This window comes from Neophocaena asiaeorientalis, unplaced genomic scaffold, assembly GCF_003031525.2.
Source record: "Neophocaena asiaeorientalis asiaeorientalis breed wild unplaced genomic scaffold, Neophocaena_asiaeorientalis_V1.1 scaffold487, whole genome shotgun sequence".
NCBI lineage: Eukaryota > Metazoa > Chordata > Mammalia > Artiodactyla > Phocoenidae > Neophocaena > Neophocaena asiaeorientalis.
Genome location: NW_020173398.1, coordinates 664,533 through 683,931, shown reverse-complemented (window position 1 = coordinate 683,931; position 19,399 = coordinate 664,533). Strand labels below are relative to the sequence as shown.

The 19,399-nt window shown below is 38.5% G+C and overlaps 1 protein-coding gene across 5 annotated transcripts in view; it reads left to right on the top strand.

Annotated features, from left to right (window-relative positions):
- The window catches only part of BICD1 (BICD cargo adaptor 1), a 198,791-nt gene that overhangs the window by 118,587 nt on the left and 60,805 nt on the right, over nucleotides 1-19,399 (top strand). For all 5 annotated transcript variants that reach the window (XM_024747133.1, XM_024747131.1, XM_024747132.1 and 2 more), the window contains exon 3: nucleotides 15,377-15,529. In XM_024747133.1, coding sequence (XP_024602901.1) covers nucleotides 15,377-15,529 — 153 coding nt within the window. The remainder of the gene's footprint in view (nucleotides 1-15,376; nucleotides 15,530-19,399) is intronic.

Below are 19,399 nucleotides of genomic sequence, written 5' to 3'. Positions count from 1 at the left end.
TATCTCTTTGGTCCTCAGTTTACTCATTATTATAGTAAAATATACACCACAAGTTCTTTTTATTTAACTATTTGTACCGTATTTAATTACCAACAATTAATATTATATATCAGTTATATATAGTTGAATCATAGCATCCTTTTGCTGTCTTTTTTTATGCCCGAGAAACTTCCTTCCTGTGTCTGATAAGTAATATGTAAGCGGCTAAAACAACTTTTATTAAGACATTAAATAATCAAGATTTCCCACTTCAGTAGTACTATAATTGATTGAAAACTTTACTTTGAGTGATTGTAAAATAAGTAATGACAATAAAGCAGTAGTTATTTTCATGTAAGAGAGAAAAACCACAAGATGAGAATCTACTTAACTTCACCTGCCAAGAAGGAAAAATGTTATTGAATATATTGATTCAATGTATGTATATCTTTCCGATATTTCAAATATAAACTGAATTTCTGCCAAGAGAGTAGTATTCAGATATTCCTTTTGTTTATCTTGCCTTATAGTACTTTATTTGGTTTTAGAAGTCTATCTGCAAAGATGCAGCTTGTAGAAAAATATTCTATTACAAATGTTTCTTACTGCTACAGAGTGTGTGAAGAAAATGCCTCAGAATATTCTCCTAGGAAGGCAAAAAAATTCTGATGCAGCTTGTAGCCTTGACACCTATGTTTCCTTTCAGGACTGACTAGTATGATCTGCCTTCTGGTAACTGAGCAGCTCACTCTCATCTGAGTGTGCAGGGTGTGAGTGAGGGGGGCTGCACCTTGTGTTCCGTGTAGTGTCTTCCTGGATGGTTGCTGGAATTTATGATTATTGCACTCCGCTCTCCTAGCCTCAATTTCTGTTTTTGTTTGCTCTTACTGAAGTTGGAGCAGTTACACAGGGTCAGATAATTGAAATGACTCACAAGATTCCAAAGGGTATATACTCTTATAAGACTTCGTAGGGACAGAAAACATTTTCCTTCTTCCTTTCTCAGTTCTTTGACAGGTCTCATAATTAAATTGACATAAGATTCACAGGGGAAAAATATAAGGGGACCCCATAAAATATGAGACTCCCCAGCGGCCAGGTTATCGAGGCTTATGTACCATCCTGAGCTAAGAACGAGGAAGTAGGGGGTCTGGAACTTCAAAGGAGAGGAAGACAATTCACAGAAGCTGAGAAGAGCAAATGTTTGGTAAACAAATGTTTGCCATGCCACGCAGACAAGTCTTTCTGACATAAAAAGTTGTATCTGGTAATAGCTCTCTTCCTGGTACAGGCCTCAGATCTAAATTCTTTTAAACAATTAAGAGGGAGGTAAAAAGCTCCTCCTAAGTCTGCTGGACCCCAATGTCTTCAGCTCAAAATAATCCACATGCCAAAATGGCATATACTGGGGTGGCCTATTCTGCTCTCCCTCAGCTTTGATAAGCTAAAGGATTGGTACAGCAGGAAGAGGAAACAAGCAGAGGTCTGACACTTCGAGACACAGCTCCAAGGCCCTTTCTTAATACCATCTGATGTGTCTTGTGTTCATGTTGTGAACAACTAAGATACACGCAAGATACTTGTTTTCAGGGAAGTTTACAGAAGAGTCTTTTATACCTGGCTGCTCTTATAGCTAAAATTAGACAATATAAACTATGGAGCCAAGTACCAATCATCAACCTATAGATTTTCTATAAATAATGTAGACAAACTAGTAGAGTGTGTGTCAAGGGAGTTTCAGATTTAAGCAGCACATTGTAAGTCACTAGTTACTCCATTTCATCCTATCAGGGTCCAGGGTCAGTCACAGATGTCTGTGACCCCTGGAGATGAGCTGAGAATGACCTTTAACTACAGATTAACCTCAGCTGTACACAATAGTCCATTTTCTTTGCTAGTATTGCTTCCCTCTCACCTGGACCTTATCACTTTTAAATTTCACTGCCTAGGTTTTCACCTATCTCTCAAGTTATCACTCCTGCCATGCCAAAATTCCTTTCTCTAGGTTATTCTAAAGTTCAGTTTCCACTTATTTCAAAGCAAGGGGGAAAGCCAATACCAGGAAGATGTTGGTAAGGAGAGTTCTTTTTGAAACTTTAATGTAGATTGTAAAGGTAGAAAATTGATCACCTTCAATAATTACCTAAAAGATACATCTTGGAATTTCTTAGACTTTTAATATAATTGTTGAAATCAGAATGCCAGTCAACTTAAGATAGATCAATACTTCAGGGTTTGGAACTTACATTTTAATAAGCACATATACAACTGGATTCCTGTAGCATTAGTTAGCCTGTAGTACTCACACATCCAGAATATCAAAAGCCTTCATAGAGGAAAGATTCTGGAAAGAGTGTAACAGTCAGAGTAAAAGTTATATCTTTGCCTTTGCAATGAGCTTTTACCTATGAAACTTAATAGGCAATGAATGTTCAAAATGTGGGCACCTCTTGCTAATATTACATCATTATCTCCAGAATCAGTTCTGAGGAAATTTTGCAAGAAGTTATGTATTGAAAACAATAAAATAATTTATTTTTCAGAAATAGCACCTACTAACTTATTATACACTGGGGAAGATTTACTAAATCATTTATATTTCTATTCATTCTTTATTTCATAAAGAGAAGGAAACTATAACGTAAAGAGAGAGTTTACAATAATCTTGAATGGATGGATGGCTACATCCATTCAAGCAACAATTCACTTTAATAAGCCATTTTTAAGGAAGCAGGGCTTAGTGGTTAAGAACATGTGTTCTAGACTGAACTCCTGACTCTGCACTTATTCTTGAACTTTGGGGAAATCATTATATAACTACCCATGCCTTAGTTAGCCTAGCTGTAAAATGGGATTTTACAGCTCATAGAATTGTCATGTGGGTTAAAAGGTTAAAAGAGTTTTATATTTCTAAAATGCTTAGAATGGTCTTGGCACATTGTAAACATTATTTAAGTGCTTATTAAATAAATAAATTCTGGCTTGTAACTGAAGAATGCTATATGAGATACAGATTCTAGTGATATGTACGTGTATCACTAGGCGTGATGTATGTGATATATATGTATATATATACCACATATACATCCACATATATAAGTAAAATAATTTTATTATGATTAGTCCATTATATAATTGTGTTAACCATGTTCATTTTCATGTGGGAATAAGTTGGTTCTATAGATAAATTTTGAAAATAAGCAAGATATAAAGGAACTCTGAAAGTATACATAAGCTACTAAGAACAGTGGGTTGGGGGTTGAGGGATGGGACAAGTTGGGAGTGAGATTTTTACTCACTGCATATATTTTTATAATATCTGGCTCTGAGATCAGTATCTCCTCATTTTTAAAAAAATTTTTATTTATTTATTTTTGGCTGCACTGTGTCTTCGTAGCTGCTTGGTCTTTCTCTAGCTGTGGCAAGTGGGGGCTACTCTTCACTGCAGTACGTGGTCTTCTCATTGCGTTTGTTTCTCTTGTTGCAGAGCATGTGCTCTAGGCACGCGGGCTTCAATAGTTGTGGCACGCAGGCTCAGTAGTTGTGGCTCACGGGCTCTAGAGCACAGGCTCAGTAGTTGTGGTGCACAAGCTTAGTTGCTCCGCAGCATGTGGGATCTTCCCGGACCGGGGCACGAACCCGTGTCCCCTGCATCGGCAGGCGGACTCTCAACCCCTGCACCACCAGGGAAGCCCGGCAGGCGGATTCTTAACCACTGCGCCACCAGGGAAGTCCTCCTCGTCTTAAATTATTCATATAATGAGCTAGAAGCATGTCTACATGTTGACTGTTTTCTCAAAGAATCTTCAAATGATTAATGATAAAGAACATTCTGAAGGATCTCCAACACTGTCCTACAAAAGCTTGTTTTGTTTGTTTTGTTTTTCTTGTTGTCTTGTTTTTGTTTTTTGGCCACACCATGCGGCATGCGGGATCTTAGTCCCCTGCAGTGGAAGCGTGGAGTCTTAACCACTGGACTGCGAGGAAGTCCCACAAAAGCTTTTAACTGACTTTTTAAAAACTACCTCTTAATGAGGATGTAGGATGGCTCATTACAATTTACAAAGTACTTTTAGAAATGTTTTCTCATTTATTTATGACGACTCTGGAGTTGAGTAGAAAGCTATATTTCTGTTTTATTTTTTATTTTTATTTATTTATTTATTTTTTGGCCACGCCATGCGGCTTGTGCAATCTTAGTTCCCTGACCAGAGATTGAACCCGTACCCACTGCAGCAGAGTCCTAACCACTGGACTGCCAGGGAACTCCCTATTTTTCTGTTTTCAGAGGTAAGAAAACTGAAAGTCCTGGAAATTTTTTGCTGTAAGACAGCATTCGAATCCAGGTCCATGTCCAGAACTATTTTTACTCTTCCACCCACCTCTTTGTAAAATAGCTGCTTCTCTGAAGCTGTTATTTTTTATACTATTCCATATATTGAAGACTTAATTTGAGTAACTATATTCACTAATAGTTTAAGCTTTCTTCTTTATTACCAATGTTTGGGCTAAACTTTGTTTCCTGGATAATAAAGGTGTTTTGTAGTAATAAAAATAAACAACCAAGTCAGACCAGCCAGATATCCTGTAAAAGTTTCAGAAACCATCTGGATGAATAACCAATCAGTCAGCCTCTACTATATGCACATACCTAAGGAATAAACAAAAATAATGTCTCTAATGACCTTTAGTCCCTTAAGGGGTTAACTTGTATCTTCCAACCAAGTTATAAATTATATCAATTCCCCCACTTTCTGTGCAGCGTTTTTTCCTCATCATACTTATCTCGCATTTTGTCATTTTTAATCCCTTCTCCTTTCTCATCCCTCTAAATTTTTTTTTTATTTCAATGTTCACTTCCATTTAAAAAAAATCACTTTAAGCACAACCATTACTTCATTTTTGATCACTTCTTTCTCTTTCATGGTGTTTCTTCTCATTAAACATCTTTATATAGTGTGTTCCCATGGTGATAGGCATTAAAATTAATTATTATAATGAATGATTTTGAGACTGTTGATGCTGTTTATCTGTTGGGTTAGATCGTTCTTTACAGCAAGGTCACAATAAAGTCTGTGAAGCTGCAGTGAAAGGATATTTGCTGGAGATTGAACTATTTCTGGAATATTTGTGAACTCAGATGTTTATTGCATAATCTAGATTTCAAATCTGTTTAATGTATTATCTAAATTTCCCTTTTCCATTTAATAAATTATTATAGTAATTGTGTAATCAGGGCAGCATGGATATTCATAATTATAAGGAGATACTATCAGTAAAGAAAAATTGTCCTGCCATCTTTAAATTTAAAAAAGAGAAATTTTAAAAAGAAAAATCAAGCAAGTAAGCAAGGGGTAACTAGACTATTTTGGGAAATGATCATGGTTTCCTGACTTCAAGTTTGATTATGGAAAGAAGAAAAGATTCCAGTATTTTATATCTGCAAAAGCTCATTCCAGAACAAATCAGTGTATTCAGGTTGCAATACCCAGGTCACAAAGCCACATTTTCACTGATTAAAAAATAACTTCCAGTCCACTGAGTGAACTTTAAACGATCATACTACTTTGTGAAACATAATAGCTCAATTACTGGATCTGATGTGTGCTAGATACTGCCAGCACAATTTGCTTATTATCATGTGAAATACATTCATGCTGCAGCAAAACTGTCTTAGAATAAATATGTATTATTTTAATGTCCTTTTTATACAAGTAAAAGAAGGAAAAAATGATAAATCAGGGTATAAGAAAGTCAGTCATATGTTATTTTGTGCCATTTGTTTCAAATGTTTACAATAAAAGGGCGGGTTTTATGTTGCTGTCAAGATTTTGCTTATGAGAAATGTTTGAAATGAGGCATTGAAATGTGAACTGCTTGTGAAATGTCTGGTCCTTGATTTCTAATGGAGGCTGATATCCCATGGGAAAGGTGCTGATATTGCTTCAAATTCAGTCAAGGATAGTTAACCCTTCATGGTGCCGCTTTCTTCAGAACAAGATTTGCAGATACCTTCAAAGTGAGAATTACGGAGTCTTGCTTTCGTTATGGCTTTATTACTCTTGTATAGTCATTGCCAGTCAGGACCTGATAATCTTGTTTCACTCTTTTTTTTTTTTTTTGCGGTACGCGGGCCTCTCACTGTTGCGGCCTCTCCCGTTGCGGAGCACAGGCTCCGGACGCGCAGGCTCAGCGGCCATGGCTCACGGGCCTAGCCGCTCCGTGGCATGTGGAATCTTCCCGGATCGGGGCACGAACCCGTGTCCCCTAGCATCGGCAGGTGGACTCTCAACCACTGCGCCACCAGGGGAGTCCGTTTCACCCATTTTTTATATCTATTCACTCCTTTGCTTTTAATTTTATGTCATTATTTAAATCTGATGATCCATTCAGCCCTCAGGAGTTGGAAGGGATCTGGAGTTGTGCTATTAAGAGCTTGGTGGTTTACCCCAGTCAGCTGTACAGGTACTATCATTTTCTACTGTCTCAGATTCACATTTTCCAATGATATGGTCTGTGGATTGATCAAAATGCTCCTTTTAAAAGGCAGAGATCTTGTAGTCAAAAAAATTTAGCAAATGCTGCATACCACGTCTTACTCTTACAAAGTCTCAATACGTGCTAGCATATTAAGGGCTCTGAGAAGTCCAGCAGAAAAAAATACATGTATAACTTTAACTTATATTTCCTAAACTTATGTTTGAGCAACTCCCAGTAACCCTGCACAGAACTAGCCTAATGAAGAGCTCACTATGGGCAATGCTGTCCTGAAGTGGTAATCCTCTCCTCCTTTACTACTCTTTCCCAGCCATGGCAAATCTCTTTTTATCCGTTTTCTCACGGAGCATGTTTGTTTTAAGCCACATTTCAAACTCACCTTGTTTGTTTGTCCTAGCTATTTCCCAGTTATTAAGTCTGGATTGCACTTGGAGATGCTGCCTGTATGGTGCTCTGGATACCTCCTTTTCTTCATCGATAGCTCTCCTGAAGACTGTGAAACCCACATGACTGCCTGATAGAGCAACTGGTCTTCCCTTATTGTGATTTCGGAAGAAGGTCCCAGTGTCCATCAGCTTATTATTGGCTGATAGCATGGAGACATCACAGTGTTGATGTCCCTCATTAACTGTACCCATTCTTAAGAGAGAGAGTATAACAAGTCGTGTCAGTCCTATAGTATATATCTATGTCTGTAGGAGCTGTTTATCGAACCCTCTTCTTGGTACAAGTTTCCACAGAGATGGGATAAAGAATAAATATGCATGGAATGTGTGTCACCAAAAGGGTTTTTAAACAGTGGAGAATTTTACCTGGGGCCTGCTTTGCAGGTGTGCTTTTTTTTTTTTCCCCAATCTATGAACAGATATGAAATGTACAAATACACCGGTACTTCTTTGGCTATACCCAGCTAAGCTCATCCTTCAGAGACTTCCCAGCTTCCCTCACATTACCACCAGTCCAACTCAGGCTGGAAGTGATGAGTCTGAGCTGTGGGATACAACTACCATGAGTGACGGGCTCCCCTGGATTCTGGGGTACTGTGGGGATGAATTACAACTAGTGAAGGACATCTGTTCCTACTGACATCTAGTGAAGGAAAAATAGCCAATATCCAGCAAAAAAATAAATCAAATAGTGATAAACAATTTTCAGACCATTAAAACAGGGTTATGTGAGTGTGACTGGGCAGCTACTTTAGACTGAGTGGTCAGGGAAAGCTTCTTGTGGAGATGACACTTAAGTTGAGATCCTAATGAAGAGACAGACAATGTGAACAAGGAGAAGGAAATCCAAGCAGAAGAGACAGCTGGTGCAAGAACTTTAAAGCAGGACCCAGCTTGAGATGGTTAAAGAACCAGAAGTTTGGGGATCGGGGGCATGATGTGTCCTTGGGAGAAAGATGCAGGATGAGCACTTTATGTGAGGCAAGAGTCAGGTCCCATAGGGTTCTGTTAGCCCTGGTGGGGATTCGAGAATCATCAGCATATTGGTGGTATATCTAAAGCTAGAGGCCTGGATGAGGTTGCCTTTGGAGAGTAGCCAGAAAAGGGAGGGGCTCAATATAGATTTGGAACACTTGACAGTAGAGGTTGAGCTGAGAAGGAGGGGAGCAAGTCAGAAGGGACTGCAAAGAAGCAGCCAGTGAGGTTAGAGTTTAGATGTCTGGAAAGCCAATAGAAGAAAAAGAGTTTCAAAAAGGAGGGAGTGGTAAACGCTGTTGAAGAAGTGGGGTAAGAGGATGGGACTTCCCTGGTGGTCCAGTGGCTGAGACTGCGAGCTCTCAATGCAGGGGGCCCGGATTCGATCCCTGGTCAGGGAACCAGATCGCACATGCCGCAACTGAAAGATCCCGCATGCTGCAATGAAGATCCCGCGTGCCGCAACTAAGACCTGGCACAGCCAAATATATAAAATTTTTTTTTTTTTAAAAAGAAGTGGGGTAAGAGGAAAACACAGGTGTGGGCACCAAATCCAGTGGCAACAACGCAAGTCATTGATGACTTTGACAAGGGCAGCTTCAGTGTTTATTGGAATGGATTGAGAAAAGGTGATTATGACTCTAGAAACAAATATGGATGTAAAGGTCAAGTTTTGTTTTAAGACTGGATTTACTATCTTTAAACTGTATAAAGTATTGACAGATTAAAAGGAAGTAACAGGAATGGGAATAGGAGCCATACCTCCTTCTGCTCCACCCCCACCCCAAGTAAATATGAGGCAAGATTATCAGGGAGAGAAGAGACTGATTGTATGAAGAGAGAAGTAGGAAACTTACTACACTGTGGATATACGGTATGATCACTAGACAGTGCCAAAGGCCTGTTTGAGATTCAGGACTTCACCACTCATATTAGGCACCATTCTGATCCACATAACACCTGGAGGTTATTCCCCTGACAGGAAAAGAAACAGGCATGGAGAATTAGTAACCTTGGCCAGAGTTACTAAGTGTTGGAGTAGGGGTTTGAATCCAGGGAAGTTTGGTTCCGAGCCTGGACTCTTCACCAGTACATTCCACTACCTCTTTGTGAGTTGTAATTGAAACCATGTGGCATGGATTTGTATTTTCTCCAGTTCTGTTTAGCTTTGGGCATAACAAGGCAGAAAGTTAGGCTCTATGATGTGTTTGCAAGACAGTAAGTATGTGATGATAGTATTGGGTTGGCCAAAAAGTTCGTTTGGGTTCTCCATAAGATATTACAGAAAACCTGAGCACACTTTTTGGCCAACCCAGTAGAATCAAACCTGGGTAAGGAGGGAAGTGAAAACCCAGGGTTGCAGATGATGAGCAAGCTGGAGATCGAAGGATAGCAAACCTTGATGAGGTGGAAGAATGGCTGGGTTGGGAGAACTGGAGATGATTTGGAAGAATAGGAGGTAAGTTATTGGTAATGTGGGTTAGAGAGTAGATCACCTGAGTTGAGGACGCTGAGGACCTGAGAGGTCAGGCAAGAACTATGGTCCACTCCTCTCACCAGCAAGAGAAGAGTTAATCTTTGGCCAAAAGAAGGAAAGTAAAGATTATGGTCTTAAAGTGCCAGAACTGGCCAGCAGTGGCAACTCTCTAGAAGAGAAGTGAGAAAGTCAGTACTGCATACCCCATCCTTTCCCTTCTCCATCTGTCTTCCTTCACTCCACTAACAGATCCAGAAATTCCTGGTTTGACTATCCAAATTAACACTACCTGTAAATAATTAATTAATTATATATAATAAATAATAATAAGACACATCTTTAACTCTCACATTAACTTTATTGTAAAATTTCTTCCTTTCTTACAAACTCCATTTTGATACTTTTATCCTTATTAGGCCATTGTTTTTTGCTCTTCTTTTTTTTTTTTTCATTTATTATTACATCAATCAGTGACTAAGTCCTGTTCATCCTGAGATGTCCCTCAAAATTCCTCATCCTTTTCCTCAAGTTAAGGGGCTGCTTAGCTTGTTCTCTGTCCACCCTTCCAACTCTCAGAGTGACTTTTTAAAACATAGGTCCGATTACATGGCTACTTAGTTTAAAAGACTTTGATGGTTCCCAAATTCCTTGTTTAATGTAGAATTTCCTGCAAAATCTATCTCAAGTTCCTTTGCTCCAGCCACACCCAACTGCACTATTTCCTAAACCACAGCCTGATTAAGAACTTGAAAGCTTCCAAGCACTGTAAATATTTTGGTTCCTCCTACTACCTCATAGGTTAACCATACTAGTCTGTAATTTAACATTTTATTTTATGAAATAACACCAAATGTAGACATAAGCTGAAAATAATTGGCTATTTTCTAGATTTTTCTGAAGTTCTCTCTTCTCTTTCTCTCTCTTAGTGCTCCAGCTTCACTGGTGCCCTAAGGAAATGCTCGGTTTGGCTATTGGCTATTTTAGCATTGCCCTCAAACAAATAGGACTCTCCTTTTGTTCAAAAGTTTACCTCTGGCTGGAAAGTCCATCCACCTCTTTACCCATTTAGTCAACTCTACTTGTCCTTCAAGGTTCTACTCAAATGTTACTTACTTTATAAAGCTTTTCCTGACTCACCCAGGAGTAATTAGCAATAGTAATAATTATTCAGCCTTTAGGTGTGAACCTCTCTCTGTAAGAGCATATGTTCCACTGTGTTACGGAAATTATCTATGTGTCTGGCATCTCTGCTCATTTCCTCATGATATATCATTAAATTCTCACAATTACCATATAATGTTAAGTAGTAGGATCCCCATTTTACAGATGAGTAAGCTGTGGGCAGGAACCTGTCACCCAGCTCACACAAGTTATTAGTAAGATCTAATAGGCCAATGAATATAATTAAGTTATAAAAGGCTAAGAGCTGTATAACTGGAAGGCACTATATTACTTTTTATACTTTAGTCTTTGTGTGGTAATAAGTGCTTATATTTTCTTACTTCTGGCCAATAGTAGAGGGAATTTATTATTCCCACATAAAGAAACCCTCTTAATGTTTTTTAAAATTATTTATTTATTTATTTGGCTGTGCCGGGTCTTAGTTGCAGCATGTGGGATCTTCGTTGCGGCATGCGGGATCTAGTTCCCTGGTCAAGGGGTCGAACCTGGGACCCCTGAATTGGGAGTGCGGAGTCTTAACCACTGGACCACCAGGGAAGTCGCCTCTCAATGTTAATTAAAATAAAACTCTCAGAATGCTGCTATACTCAAGTGCAATGCAAACTGTGAGGATAGTCTACCCTAAACATTTCAGGGAATCCTCTGTCCTCTGAAGAGAAGCTGGGGCTCAGGTCTCTGGAGGCGAAAGGCTAGAGTATCTCCTGGTTGCGCCATTTTCTCCCCTTTCTCTCATGCTTTATTTTTCTCACTTTCATTATTCTTGATGGGGGTTTTTAATAGAGCTCAGCGCCATCTTATCCCAGAAAGAAAAAAATTGCCAGAGATAAATGTATGATGAGTATGCAAAAAACAAAAATAGAAATTTAAAAAATTTATTATGGAAGCAAAGAACACTGCCCATAAAATTTAATCTTTGGCAGTTCAAAAAAAACCATGGGTTTCGGACTTCCTTGGTGGTGCAGTGGTTAAGAATCCGCCTGCCGATGCAGGGGACACGGGTTTGAGTCCTGGTCTGGGAAGATCCCACATGCCGTGGAGCAGCTAAGCCCGTGCGCCACAACTACTGAGCCTGAGCTCTAGAGCCTGCGAGCCACAACTACTGAGCCCATGTGCCACAGCTACTGAAGCCTGCACGCCTAGAGCCCGTGCTCCGCAACAAGCGAAGCCACTGCAGTGAGAAGCCTGCGCGCCGCAAGGAAGAGTAGGCCCCACTCGCCGCAACTAGAGAAAGCCGGCGTGCAGCAACGAAGACCCAACGCAGCCAAAAATAAAAATAAGTAAATTTTAAAAAAATACTTTAAAAAAAGGGGGGTTTCTAACAAAATAAATGAGACCAGTTTTCTTCCCCTGGATCTTATGTCTGTTTTATTGCTAGAGAGTCTTTCAACTTAACCTGTCTCCACACCAAACTCTTCCTTTTCCTTAATTAACATCAACAGTTTTCATTAGCTGTTTTATGATTTATCTATTGGTGATCCTCATTAGCTTTGCCATGGTCTTAAATTTGTCCTGACATTTACTATCTTACTATATAAGGTTTTATGATTAATTCTGAGTGTATACGAGCTAGGTTTCTAGTCACTAACATTTTTTACATTGTATATATTCACATTTTACAGAACCTCTTATATCTTAATGTTTTTGTTTGTAATTTTATATAAATGACTGGCATCCAATTTATTAGCTTCCTCATATTTTCATGCATATAAACAAGGAAAACTAAATAACTATACATCACCCATTCAGTTAATGGTAGACCTTTAAGAAACAGAAAAATATATTAAGATTTCCTGTTTCTGCAAAATAAAATTTAATGAAATATTGTAATTTGGCTTTGTAACCAGACTCTATTTTTCATTGTACACTTATTGAACACATATGCAAAATATTGTCCAAGGAGCAGGGAATAAAGTAATGTTTCTGCCTCTAAGTAGCTTGACAGTATATTGAAAAACTGTAATAAGTCCAGTCATTTCACAGTTAGGTATGTTTATTTCAAAATGTGTTGTTCTACCTTTGTTCCACACTCTAACAACGCAGACAAAAAGCCATAATCCCTACAATAAATTTTTACAACGATTTTTTTTAGATTTTGTGTTTAGCCATTTGTATAACTGTTTTGTTATTCATTCCATGGTTATAAGGGCCTAAAATATGGCAGGTATTAGGGACCCATAGGCAAACACTAAAGGTTCATTATATTCAGATGGAAAAGGAAATTTAGTACATGTAAATAGTGTAAAAGATAAATAAATTACTAATTTCAAGTAATGTTGAGTGCTATTCTTTCAACAGTTGTTTTCTGAGTATCTACTCTATGCTAAAATTCTGATCTATGAAGGAAATCATATAGGATGTTGTGAGACTAAAGGGCAGGGGTTGGGGAGCTGTCTTATATTAGCTGTTCAGAGAAGGCCTCTCTGAGGAGATGACATTTGAACTGAGACCTAAATGACAAATAGAAGCAGAAGAGTTTCCTAACTTGGGTCCTGGGAGTCTGTGGATAGAATTCAGGAGGCCTGTAACCTTGGAGGGAAAAACAATTACATCTCCATTTTCTCTAAACTCAGACAAAAAATTTAGCATTTTCTTCCATTTGAATGTAGGCCACAAACTTCAGTAGCATTAGCAGCACCTGTTACTTTGTGATCAGTATTTTCATATCACATCGAAGTTCTTGCAGGATCTTGAAATATCATCATTTCTTTGAAATTATGGTATTTCTTAGATCTGCCACTAGATCTGAGTATACATTCTGCTAATAAAGAAGCACATGTATTACTGTATCAGTTACATGTTACTGTGTAGCAAATCACCCCAAATTTAAGGGCTTAAAATAATACCCCATGATTCTATGGGTCAGCTATTTGAGCTCTACTCAGCTGGGCAGTTCTTACAAACTAACATGGGGTCACTCATGTGGCAGCCATCATCTGGCAGCTCAACTGAGCCAGAGTTCAAGATGTTTCACTCCCCTGCCTGGCAGCTGGTGCTGATTATGGGCTGGGCCACGTGCTCCAGCAGGCTAGCCTGGGCTTCTTCACATGGTGGCGGTGTTCCAAGAGAGAAAGAACAAGAGCTACAATGCCTCTTATTTACTTATTTATTTGGCCGTGCCATGTCTTAGTTGTGGCATGTGGGATCTTTTAGTTGTGGCATGCAGGATCTAGTTCCCTGACCAGGGATCAAACCCAGGACCCCTGCATTGGGAATGCGGAGTCTTAACCACTGGACAACGACGGAAGTCCCTACAAAGCCTTCCTAAAGATAGACCTTTAGCCTTCCAAGCTAAAGCTTCCACTGCATTTTGTGGGTCAAAGCAAGTCAATGAAGCCAGTTCAGGATTGACTTCAGACTCCACCGCGTGTGGCCATAGGGAAATGTGATTAATTGGGGGCCACTACCATAATAATCTACCTGATTACCATATCATAATTTTGTAAAATATTATATTAACTTAATTTGAGCATAATCAGTGTCCTTTGTAATCTCGTCTTTTACACTGTCAGGGAGGAAAATTTCCTTCTACCCTCTTGGGTTCTGTGACTGGGATAAAGAATTAAACTGACATAAAACAGATTAATAAGAAAAAAGCATACAAATTTAATTGTTTTACAAGTACATGGGAGTGTTCAAAAGGAAAATGAAGACCAGAAGTCATTAGGCCCAAAAGCTTGTATACCTTTTTACACAAAGAAGGGTAAATTGTGGGGATGTGACAAGACAAAGGAGCTTGGGCTAGGGGCAGTATATCGTGGAACAGTGACTAGGAACTAAATGGGGGAAACTAATGGAAGATCATTTTAGTAGATGTGTTTGTACGGGTCCATTTCAGCATCGATTCCCAGTCTCTTGTGATAAGAACGTTCTCTTCCTGGTATAGGAAGGGCATTTTTCTCAGGGGAAATTTCATGTCCTGCTTTTAGGTAGAAAGGGGGAGGGCAGAGAGCCCTTCCTGCATCTGCTGTTTCTCAAGTGCCTTCAGCTCAAAATAATCAATATACCAAAGTGGCATATGTTGGCATGGGAAGTTCTGAACTCTTTCAGTGCCCTTTAAAATATCATTCTGAGAAGAGCTCCATCGGCTTCACCACGTTGTCAAAGAGGGTCATGGCGCAGATGAGGCTAAGAACCCTTGATCTGGAGACAGGGAGTCGGGGAGGGGGAGTGAAAAAGCCTGAAGGCAGGAATGAGCGGCCAAGTCCAACATGGTAGGGGGCAGAAGGAAGCTTCTGTGGCTGAAGCCAGGTGACTGAGGCCAGAGTGTCTGGACCAAGCCAGGATTAGACCACGTGGCTTAGTTGGAAGATTTTGAAACTTGCAGAGGGACCCCCCGGAGTTTGCAAAGTTGGTATTGTATGCATACTAATCTATAACTTTCTTTTATATTTCATAATGTATTGTGGCTCTCTTTGCATTTTAGTGCATAAAGCTCCTTACTCCTTTCTTCTCATTCTTTTAAATAATTTTATAATGCTTCACTAAAGGATGCATAATAATTTATTTCATTGTTCCCCCATTAGCAAACATTTAGACTGTTTCCAATTCTTTGTGTAAATATACATGAATTTATTTTTCTTTTTTATTTACCTCTAAGAAAATATGCTTAAGAATGATTTTTAGTTGTAGAATTGCTGGGTCATGGTGTATGTGCTTTTAAAGTTTGACAGATATCATTAAATTCTTATTCAAAAAAAGGTGGTACCAATTTACACTCCATGAGATGTTTTTATTATTAATTTTAACTACCAAGACTTTATCTACACTTCATAAAATCTAGAAGAAAGTTTTTTATTTAGTGTTTATTCTCTTGTTTCAGAACAATGAGATGGTGGAGCTACAAAGAATACGGATGAAGGATGAAATCCGAGAATATAAATTCCGAGAGGCCCGCCTCCTTCAGGACTATACTGAACTAGAAGAGGAAAACATCACGCTGCAGAAACTGGTGTCCACATTAAAGCAGAACCAGGTGAGGTTTAAGAAGATTTTTGGTTACACTCCAGATGGATCTATACCTTCTGACCATTAAGGTTAAATCTTCTATTTATCAGAAAAGAAACTGTCGAAATTTGCCTCAATCTCCCAACATTAATTATGTGCTGAAATTTCCCAACCCTCCTATTTCAGCTAAATTTAAAAGGCAAACCTAGAAGTAGTATAATTACCAAAAAGCTTTATTGGATAAGAAAAATCTTACTTTATACTTTAGCTCTATGTTCATTTATTTCTGGAGTAAGTTAAATGTATGGTAATCAGTTTAACCGCTGACTTCTCATTAAAGCCTGGGTTTGTAAGCCTGTTTTGTAGTACAAGCTTAAGGTTTCCCTGCAATCTCTATCAATCTCTCTCTCTGTAAACTGCTTTCAAATCATACGAGGATTATGAAATATAAATCAGTACGAACAACATTATAAGAAAAAAAAGGCCTGATTTCTTTATTCTGCTATAAGCTGACTAAAACGATTGCATGTGTACATTTAAATAATTTTGTGGGTAATGAGACTTAGATTGCTTAATTGCTGAATTTTCCTGATCAGTTTGCATTGTGGTTTGTTATAGTTATTAGTAATAGCATTCTTGAATCTGTACTTTTGGTAGAATTTATTTATGAATAAAATTCATAGGTAGTTAAGCAAAGGTGGACTGGATTTCAAGGTCTTTTCAAAGGTGGTTTTTTCAAAGGTCTTTTCAACCACAACCCTATTCTGGTCTCAACGCTGTTATAACCTCTCAGATCAGGTCATCAAACTGTGCCAGGCACTGTGCTAGGCTACAGAGGTACCAGAATCCAGAGGGTACGATTCTTGCCCACCGTCAACTTAGAGGGCAGCCCAGTTGTATGCTTCCACCTCTCTCCCTTCTCAAGTTGGTATCTCCTTCCAGAACTGTTTCAGTCAGCCCTTCACATCTGTGTTTGTAGTTTCAACCAACCACAGACTGAAAATATTCTGAGAAAAGAAATTCCAGAAAATTCCATAAAACAAAACTTGAATTTGCCTCACACTGGCAGGTACATAGCATTTACATTGTATTAGGTATTATAAGTAATCAGAGATGATTTAAAGATGAGCCAATGTGCGTGGTTATATGCAAATACTATGACCACTTTAAGGTTTTTTCTTTCTTTTTTTTTTTTTGTGGTACGCGGGCCTCTCAGTTGTGGCCTCTCCCATAGCGGAGCACAGGCTCCGGACGCACAGGCCCAGCAGCTGTGGCTCACGGGCCCAGCCGCTCCGCGGCATGTGGGATCTTCCCGGACTGGGGCACGAACCCGTGTCCCCTGCAGCGGCAGGCGGACTCTCAACCACTACGCCACCAGGGAATCCCTATCTAAGGGTTTTGAGCATCCAGATTTTAGTGTCTGCCGGGGGCTCCTGGAACCAATACCCCACAGAGACTGAGGGATGACTGTGTGGTTTTGATAGATATAAAGATGAAAAGGGGAAAGGAAAAATCCAGAAGAAAATCGACACAATTGAAATTTTATTTTTTATCATTGCCACTTCTCCCCAGCTTTGGAGTGCTGGGGAGCAAAATGTCTACTAAGGAGTGCAGGGGGTGGTTTCAGACCATTAAAAAAGGGTTATCTGGATATCCCATGAGTTTTTATCTCATTCCTTCCCCTTTAAGCACTGAATCACCGTGTGTGCTGAGGGCTGACAGTACCATGAGACCCCAGGTCTTGATTTGTCTGGGGACAATGAGCTCACAGTGGGGAAAATTAGAAGATTTTTTAAAAATATGTTTCTTAGAAATAAGAAGGGTATTTTTTGTTGTTTCGTTTTTTTGGTCGTTGATGAAGAATGTAGAAGACTTGAAGCAAGTTTATGTGATGTGCAAATATTTAAAGTGGTCATTTCTCCTGATTCCTACAGGTCCTCATTGCTCTCTGCACAGGCAGGGGTGTGGAGAGCATCCATGTACACTGTAAGGTTTCCCATCACTGCATGTTGTAGACTAATTTACTCAGGAGGTTAATTTAGGCCAGTATTAAGTATTCTTGAAAGACTGCCAAGGTATCCTGTGAGTATTCATTAGCCCAGATGCCATTTCTGTGGGAATTTGTACTACTAGTCTGGCTGATTACTGCTTACAGTTTACCCATACCCTCCCACCAGTAATTGAAACATGGAAATCAAATGCTTAATTCAGAAGTTTGAAAAAACAAACAAAAATTTATACATCTTTTACATTTTATTTCGTAGATGTAATACGGTAGTTTTCCCAATTAAGTGTCTAATTAATTAATTTGAAATCATTTTCCTTACAAAAGGTCATTCTGGTTTATTTCCTAACAAATGGGTGTACTGTAGTGTCACAAGTCTCTCCCAATTAAGGAAATGCTGGGGTATGTTTTTTGTTTTTTTCTTACTATCGGCCTTTATTTACAGGATTTAGCATATATCATAAACTCTCTTTCTAATTAAAGAAGTATTAAATATACTTTATGTATAAATACCACAGATTCTTTTTCAAAGACATGATGATGGCTGGCTTTCAATCTCAAAATTGGTCTGAATGTTGCTTTGTACTGAAGCTTCCTATACAAAATATACTCTTCCAGCCTGGTTTGAGGTTTCTCTAAATAGGAAAGCTACTAGAATTGTAAAATGTTTAGTTCAAAGAACTAGAAGATGCTCTTCTTCTGAAGTTCCATTTTCCTGTTAAATGTGGATTATTTTCTAAATAATTGTTTAAATAGCACTTCTTACTCCATATGTAGCTTCTATATATTAGTTTGTTTCCATCTCTCTTCACTACAATATAAACACCTAAAACAGGGGCTGGCCCATTGTAGGCATTAAATATTAATAAATACTTGTTGAAATAATGAATAAATGTTTTTTCTTTATCTTACATCCACAATTCAACTTACAGAGGAAACTAAAATTTAAGATTATTATAATTAACCATACCAATTTTTATTCGTGATCCTACACCAAATAGTTGACTCTGAAAACTTTAGCCACGTTCCTCTGTGTGCTGATTTGGTTCTGTGTCTAAAATAAAATTAGACCCAACCTTATAAATGTTTTATACCTTTATACTTTTCAAACCAAAATATCTGAAAGAAGTGCAGTAAGCAGCAGTAGCCATAAAAAAGTGTCAACTGTCAGTTCCCCATCAGAAAAAATCAGAAAAATCTGTTGATGAAACAAAGCTGTTTATTAGACCTCTTGCAGTAAGATAACAGCTCAACAGAGCCTTAGTAGTATCTCAAAACAGGATGTCAACAGGAAGGATATTCATAGGATTTGAGGATCTGGACTGGTAGGTCTCACATGGTGGGAAAGTGGTTGGGTTAGACAGAGTTTATGACATAGCTTTGAGTTGGGAGGTACAAAGTGAGGGTCTTGATTCAAGTCTTGAGGAAGCTGTTTTAGTTGAGTCTTATCTTCCAGGAGCAAGTTTTTCCCTCAAGCAGCTAAATTTTTTATGCCTAGTCCCTGTATCAGTTAACATAGAGGCAGGACCCAGTGCTGCTTAACATAGGACAGGAAATCATGCTCAAGTTTTAGAGATGTGATGGCAGGAGAGAGAAATAATAAATTTCATGTCCCTAATAGCTCACATATTGAGCTAAAGCATTCAATATTTGTTATCTAAGCATTGAAAACCCTAGTTTTCAATTAATAATACAATCATTTTTATTATGAAGAATATTGCCTCTAGGGATATATTTCTATTGATATATTTCTATCAAGTAATAATATCATAAGAGATATTAAAGTATTATTTCCTGGGATCAATTCAGTTTGATTTCATTTAACCAGTATTTCAGGGGTAGCTTTCTATGAGGCCGTGTATTTTTTTTTTTTTTTTTTTTTTTTTTTTTTTT